Source organism: Siphateles boraxobius, unplaced genomic scaffold, assembly GCF_051911475.1.
Source record: "Siphateles boraxobius isolate OS27281-9 unplaced genomic scaffold, OSU_SipBor_1 66, whole genome shotgun sequence".
NCBI classification, from domain to species: Eukaryota; Metazoa; Chordata; class Actinopteri; order Cypriniformes; family Leuciscidae; genus Siphateles; species Siphateles boraxobius.
Genome location: NW_027509193.1, coordinates 18860981 through 18868808, shown reverse-complemented (window position 1 = coordinate 18868808; position 7828 = coordinate 18860981). Strand labels below are relative to the sequence as shown.

Below are 7828 nucleotides of genomic sequence, written 5' to 3'. Positions count from 1 at the left end.
TTCAATATTTTTTACTAACAATATGGATTTAAAAACGATGGGACGATTTCTGTAATTGTTGAGATTTAAGGGTGGATCAGTATTCTTTTTTGCCCTTCATGCATGTAATGACATCATCTCCAGGGAGAGTTGAATTACTATATCTTTCAGGGGAATTCCAGTGTTGAGCGTGTGTACCGTATGAGCATTCGTGCTTGACTAAATGTTTGGAGAGATTACTCTGAGTTACAGCCCATATCATTTTACTGTTAAGACTCATAAACAGGCATACCTACACACAACATTTTCTATTAACTCACAGCAGCCCCTAGGCTTTCTAGTTTTCCTAGATTTGAGGTATCTGCACCCTCCATCATCTCTGTTGGTTTACCAAAACATGGTTTATGCTGACTACACTGTGTCTTGTGGTGAATTGTGTCAGGGGGTTAGCCTATATAAATAAATGTCATTGTTTCATTTTTAGAAAACTTTTGTTACTTTTGTACATTAAACAATTTTGGTTTGGTTTTCATTTGATGTCCAAGTCTTGAAGTAAGTTTAGTATTACATTTTGTAGCAGACAACAAGATCTTGTGAACATAGATGAATGTTAAATAATAAAGAAAAAGAAAAGTCAGAAGCCACCGGCACTATAAAGGCCCTGAGCGTGGAATGTACAGTACAGTATCATAATGATATCATGATTTCAAGATTTTTCAGTTATTTTTGATACTTTTGGATATTTTGAAGCTTAAGCTTATAGCATTACTTGTGCCTTCTCAGCTGATGTAATTAATTCACAAGTTATTCTTTAGTTGCTTTTGTAAGCAAGCATCTGCTGAGGACATGAATACTGTCACGTGTCAGTGTTTGTTTGTATTTTCATTAGTCACACTTCCTTTGTTCTGCTTTACGGCCACTCATTTGTTTCCATGGTAACCCTCATCAGTTCATCTGTCTCACCTGTTACCTCGTTAGTCTTGTCAGCTGTGTCTGAATTGTAACTTTTAATTCTCCCTCATCTTCTTCTGCCTGCACCACACCATGACAGAAGATCGCACCGCCCAAAATGGACAATAGGGTTAAAATGATCGTCATGGCTCAGGTGACCCAAAACTTTTTGAATTTGTCAAGGACTTTTGCCGCCTTGCCGTCACCAGCACCCTCGATGACGTGAGCCTGAGCACCTTGTTCCGGATCGGGGCCACATTCATTCAACTATCCAATCGACCTCCCGGACACCACTGGACTGGAGGGAGACTGTCATCCAGTGTCTGGAGAGCGCCGTGCCTCGATCTGGAACACAGCCAGACCCAAGGCTTCTTCACATCATGCCTGCCCAGCCTGAGCCCTCAGCCAAGATGGCTGCCGCCTCACCGCCTGAGCCCTCAGCCAAGATCGCTGCGTCCCTGCCTGAGCCCTAAGCCAAGATGGCCACCGCCTGAGCCCTCAGCCAAGATGGCCACCGCCTGAGCCCTCAGCCAAGATGGCCACCGCCTGAGCCCTAAGCCAAGATGGATGCCGCCTGTGCCCTCAGCCAAGATGTCCGCCGCCTGAGCCCTCAGCCAAGATGGCTGCCGCCTTGCCTCCTGAGCCCTCAGCCAAGATGACCGCCGCCTCGCCGCCTGAGTCCTCAGCCAAGATGGCAGCCGCCTCGACGCCTGAGCCCTCAGCCAAGATGGCCGCCGCCTCGCCACCTGAGCCCTCAGCCAAGATGGCCGCCGCCTCGCCGCCTGAGTCCTCAGCCAAGATGGCCGCCGCCTCGCCGCCTAAATCCTCAGCCAAGATTGCCGCCGCCTTGCCGCCTGAGCCCTCAGCCAAGATGGCTGCCGCCTTGCCGCCTGAGCCCTCATTCAAGATGGCTACCGCCTCACCGCTTGAGCCCTCAGCCAAGATGGCCGCCGCTTGAGCCCCCTGAGCCCTCACCCAAGATGGCTGCCGCCTCACCACCTGAGCCCTCAGCCAGGATGGCCGCCGCCATGCTGATTCCTGTTCCCTGTTCTGTTTCTAGACTTGTTCCTGCCTTAAGGACTGTCCATGTTCCCAGACCTGTTCCTGCCTCAAGGACTGTCCATATTCCCAGACCTGTTCTAGAGTCTTGTCCCGCCGAGACCGCCCATCCAGAGTCTCATCCCGAGCCTGTATCCGAGCCTGAGTCTGTTCCCGAACCTGAGTTTGTTCCCAAGCCGGAATCTGTTCCAGAACCTGTGCCTGAGCTGGTTTGTGAACTCCCACCTCCTCCCATCTACCACTTCTCAACCCTTCTTCCACCCACGCGACATGGCAGCGGTTCACCATGTCGCCTGGGCTCTCCAGCTCCACCCCGGTCTCCTCTCCCACCTGCCCCTTCCCGTCAGTCGGCCCCCTAGAGTCATCAGCCCTGCCTCCTCCATGGCTCCTCCCTCCACCCTGGCCGCCTGCCATGAAATACTATTAGAACTTTGACATGTTTAACAGAATTATATATTATAATAAATTAATTATTATATTTAGTTTGGATGCATTAAATTGTTTAAAAGTGTCAGTAAAGACATTTTATAATTTTACATAATAAATGCTGTTCTTTTGAACTTTCTGGTTATCAAAGAATCCCGAAAAAGTGTTAGTTAGGCATTGCAGCACAACTCCTTACAAATGTGATGATATAAAATAATTATTGAGCAGCAAATCATCATATTAGAATGATATCTGGAGGATCATGTTACACTGAAGACTGGAGTAATGATGCTGAAATGTCGGCTTAGAGGTGGACTGTAACAAAGTACATTTACTTGAGTACTGTACTTACATATACTTGAGTATGTGTACTTGAGTATAATTTTTTCTGGAAACTTTTTACTTTAACTTCACTTCATTTGAAAGACAAATATTATACTTTTTTTTTACTCCACTACATTTCTGTCAATGTCCTTGAGTAGAAAGTACTAACGTCAGTAAGGGGATGATTTTGGTTTGGAAATGAAAGTTGGGTTGACGTCAAAAACCGACGTCAGAACCAGACGTTGGATTTTGGTTGAAAATGAAAGTCGGGTTGACCTCAAAGCCAAAAAACTTTAAATAGGGCACTATTTGAGGGAACAGGCATTTGGGTGTCCAAAACCATTGTGGATGTTATTGAGTGCACTTATTCAATCTCACATTCAATCCCACTATTGGAACTGTGTTCTAGAAATAAATTTGATATTGATATGAGGCTAAGTACGCAAGCATAGATTCAGAGGCATAAGGTACTCTAAGCATTGACATTTACTTTTTACTTTTGATACTTTAATACTTAAAAACGAGTACTTCTGTACTTTTACTTAGGCCTAAGTAAAAATCTGTAATATTTGACCAGTAGTATATGTACTTTCAAGTAAGGAAGTTGTGTATTTTGTCCCCCTCTGAAACACAGGAATAAATTACATTTTAAAATATATTACAATAGAAAAGTTATTTTAAATTGTAATATTATTTCACAAAATGTCTGTATTTTTGATCATATAAATGCAGCTTTGGTGAGCATAAGAGACATCTTAAAAAAAAAAAAAAATTATTAGATTGGTAGTAGTGTATGAACTTTCCCTTATACGCTCACATAAATGTTAATTCTCACTGCATTTAATTGATGTATAAATTCTAGGGATACAAACTGGTGAAAATAAAAACGGGGTATGAAGTACATAGAAAGTGGTGCGTGTTAAATGAGTAAGATTTGGCATAAAGGGGGAAGGCAACATTTATGAAGGGCCGACTCGCTGAGCATGAAATTGGCTGCCCAGGGGCATTAGAAACCTGAGCTCACAAACATACAATCAATCAACAATCAAACAATCACAAAAATAAATCAACCTTTAATGGAGAAAGAAAGTTAGTGGAATAAAAACCTGCACCGTAGAAAAGCTTTGTATTGATCACAGACCACTACACTCCACCATTTTGGTAAAGCTGGTTTGTGATGTGTGGACACACACAATCATTTCATCATGTGCTTTCCATTTTTTCCCACATGCCTCAGCTCTCAGGACCGAGAACCATTTGCTCCGTTGAGTAGCTGCTTACATCACACCACAATCAAAAAAATAAAATAAAAATACAGCACTCTCTCTCTCTGATTCACATACAATAATTCCAAACTCTGGTTTTGGGATAGTGTTTGTGGACACCTTTGTGTTTATGGAGTCTAAAAATTTGGTAGATATATGAAGAAGAACATATACACTACTTATTATCAGTTAATTAAGCAATAATTTCTAATACTACACTATATGCTTAAAGGGATAGTTTATGCAAAAATGAACATTTTGTCATCATTTACTCACCCTCAGGTCATTCAAAACCTGTATGTCGTTCTTTCCCCCACTGACTTCCTTTGGTAAAAAAACACAAAAAAAACGCACACACATTTTCAAAATATATTGTTTTGTGTTCAATAGAAGAAAAAAGTCATACAGGTTTTGAACAACATGATGGTGATATGAGGGCTATTTAAATATTCCTTTAAATCTACAACACACATAATGAGAAGGGTTTTTCTTTCACCTTAGGACTAAAAGTTTTAGGAGGGAAAAGGAGGAGTATTATGTACAGCAACTTTAATTCGAAACAGAGAGACACACGAGTATAGAAGATATGAGAGGGAGACTTGTGGTACAATACAAATTCTAAATACAGAAGACTGTCAAACACAAAAACATAGATTTGCATAAATACAAATATATAATAATAATGTTCAAATACAGATTTTTACAAATATGTACAATGTTTTAATTACATTTTGACACAACTGCCAGCCGTATTAGATGACAAGTTTTTGAGCTCTCCTCCCCCCCTCGGCTCTCTTTGCTCTGTCGTTTGTTGAATTCCCAGCTGGTATCTCACTTTCCGAGTTGAGTTTTTATGGCCAGCAGCTTATGAGAAAAAACAGAGGTACAACAGAATGGGGGAGGAAAATATTTCTGCTCTTGGTATCAAATAGTCTGTGTTTGTTTGGGGAAGCCAAGTGGTTCACGTCCCATTTCTCTTTCCACTTGAAAGTCTCTGACAGTCTGAAAATAAACAAGAATAATTGCTTGCAAAATACTGACAATCTAAGGCACTTTATCTTTTTCTTATTTGAAAACTCAAATTAGTTACTGCAAGAAAACATGAACCACAATCTCCCGTTTCATACGGTGGTTTCCCCTTGCCCGCCACTGGTCATACGCATGTAGAACTTCCTCCAAGAGTGCAACGTCTTTCCCGACCAGATCCAGAATCCCGAAGTGATCCCTACAATGAGAGTCATTAAATACTTGATCATGAAGACGGTGAAGTCGGGGGTCATGTGAGGAGCGGACTGCATGGGACAGGGGATAGCAAGGCTCTTACAGTTCGTACTGATCCAGCTCTTCTCCCAGTGCTGCCTGAAGGCCTGCTCATAAAAAAAGCAGGCAATGACGATTGTGGCCGGGACGGTGTAGAGAACCGAGAAGACACCTATGCGGATCATCAAGCGCTCCAGTTTCTCGGTCTTGGTGCCGTCGTGCTTCATGATAGTGCGGATGCGGAACAATGATACGAAACCAGCGAGCAGGAATGAGGTGCCAATGAAGAGGTAGATGAAGAGGGGGGCTAACACAAAGCCCCTCAAGGGATCCAGATTATTCAGTCCCACAAAGCAGACGCCACTTAACACATCTCCATCAATCTGCCCCATGGCCAGGATACTAATAGTTTTTATGGCCGGAACGGCCCAGGCAGCCAGGTGAAAGTACTGTGAATTGGCTTCAATAGCCTCATGGCCCCATTTCATACCTGCCGCCAGGAACCAGGTGAGAGACAGGATTACCCACCAGATAGAAGAAGCCATGCTGAAGAAATACAGCATCATGAACAGAATTGTACACCCTTCCTTCTTCGTACCTTGAACTATTGTTTTATAGCTGTCGGGAAAAAAGTTCTCATTGCACACAACTTTATCCCCAAGAAAGTAGCCAGCGATATACGTAATGGACACCATGGTATAGCAGCCAGACAGAAAGATAATAGGTAGCTCGGGGTACTTAAAACGTTGCATGTCCACTAAATAAGTGGTTACGGTGAAAAAAGTGGACGCACAACAAAGAGAGGACCAGATAAGGATCCAAATCCGGGCAAATTCAATCTCCTGGTCCGTGAAGAACATATAGGCCCCTCCAGGCCCCATTCTGGAGGACTCGCACGGAGCACCACAATCCAGCTCGCCCAGGAACTTATAGCTGAGGTAGGACGGCACTTTGAGCATTGACGGGCAGCGGAACGGTTTGTCCGGTGAAGAGAACAGCTGAACGCCCGGCGTTCCTGGAATGGGCATGTGAACGGGCGCCACCGTGGCCGTGGAGTCGTTCTGGCCCACGCAGATGTGTCCGTCTCCTAGCACTGGGAAATGCTCGCATCTAAGCCGCTCTGGCCACTGAAAGCCAAACTTGTTCATGAGGGCCTCACAGCCGTGCTTTGCCCTCTCGCAGATGGAGCGACATGGCGGGATGGCTTTCTCCAAAACTGTGCACACCGGCGCATACATGGAGCACAGGAAGAATTTAAGTTCAGGCGAGCACTGTACCTTGACCAGCGGGTAAAACTGGTGGACCTCCAGCCCGGCATCCTCTTGGTTGTAGTGTCCGACCAGGTTTGGCATTATGGTTTGGTTATAAGCGATGTCCGTGCACAGGGGGATGGTTATGGGCTGACAGAAGCCGTGGTCGGGGACAGCTATCCCATTATCTCCCTGATACTGTCCAGACGCCACGATACAGCAAGGCAACATCAGTGCCAAAAACAGACACAAACTTCCACTCGCCTGCATTCTCCCGGAAAGTTCCGCCTAACTTTCACAAAATATAATATGAGTCCACAAACTATGATTTTGACGACATATTATTTGATAATCGAAAACAAAAAGTCTCGATAAACTCACGAACTAGTGTAAATCGCATGCTCTGCCAGGAATATCTGTTGCGCGCAGGAGCGACTCTGCATGACTTTTCCCCCTTTGTCCGTCAGACTGTTTCAAGCTCCCCCTGGGCTGCTTGTTGCTGACTTTGAAGGGAGTATGAGGAGGAGGGAATTCGGGGGTCTTGAAACAGATTTTTACTCTAAACCCCATCACACAAGGTCTTCGCTGAAGACCCATATCAACACCATATGCCATTAGTCATCTGAAAACGAAGAGTATTTTTTTTTATTAAAAATACCTAACTAGTTTTATTGGGGTATAGAGAAATAAGAGAACGTGAACTTAGAAATCATCTTTTCTGCAAAAAAGTATCTATCTATCTATCTATCTATCTATCTATCTATCTATCTATCTATCTATCTATCTATCTATCTATCTATCTATCTATCTATCTATCTATCTATCTATCTATCTATGTTACTGATGGTTAGTGGCGACATCTTGTGGTTTTGTGTTGTCAGTGACATTCATCCTATATTATCGCTTTATTTCTTCTTTTATGCGTTTATTCTTTTTAATTAAAAGTATTTCTTATATTTCACATTTTTTAAATAAGTTTAAAATAAAAAGGTTAGTAATATTGATAATAGAGATAATAATAGTGACATATTGAGGATAGGAATATGGACAAAGGGATGTGGCATTTATTTATAATATATAATTTATGTTTATATTATGAAAATTACAATTAATAATGAAAAATAAAAAAAGAAAGAATGCGAGAGCTAAAATGATTAATTATTGGGACATTTATTCATTTGATGAAAAAAAAATCCTGAGAATTCCGACGTCATGTTATTTCTTCTGTGTTCTAGTGCGTTGCTAAGCGTGACTGCAACTCTTCACGCGACCATTAGATTGATTCTGATTGGCTAATTGAAGCCGGTCTAGCCA

General features: G+C 42.8%; 1 protein-coding gene across 1 annotated transcript; it reads right to left on the bottom strand.

The window, feature by feature from the left end:
- Nucleotides 1-3792: 3792 nt before the first annotated feature.
- fzd2 (frizzled class receptor 2) lies at nucleotides 3793-6989 on the bottom strand. The gene is made up of 2 exons (XM_077212711.1): nucleotides 4733-6989; nucleotides 3793-4328 (listed from the first exon to the last, which is right to left on the bottom strand). The coding sequence occupies exon 1, from the start codon at nucleotides 6782-6784 to the stop codon at nucleotides 5126-5128; it is 1659 nt and encodes a 552-aa protein (XP_077068826.1). The 5' UTR covers nucleotides 6785-6989; the 3' UTR covers nucleotides 3793-4328; nucleotides 4733-5125.
- Between the last annotated feature and the right edge of the window lie 839 nt (nucleotides 6990-7828).

Bases quoted from the DNA above. Each gene is read 5' to 3' on its own strand.
- fzd2 (XM_077212711.1), bottom strand. From the start codon at position 6,784: ATGCAGGCGAGTGGAAGTTTGTGTCTGTTTTTGGCACTGATGTTGCCT.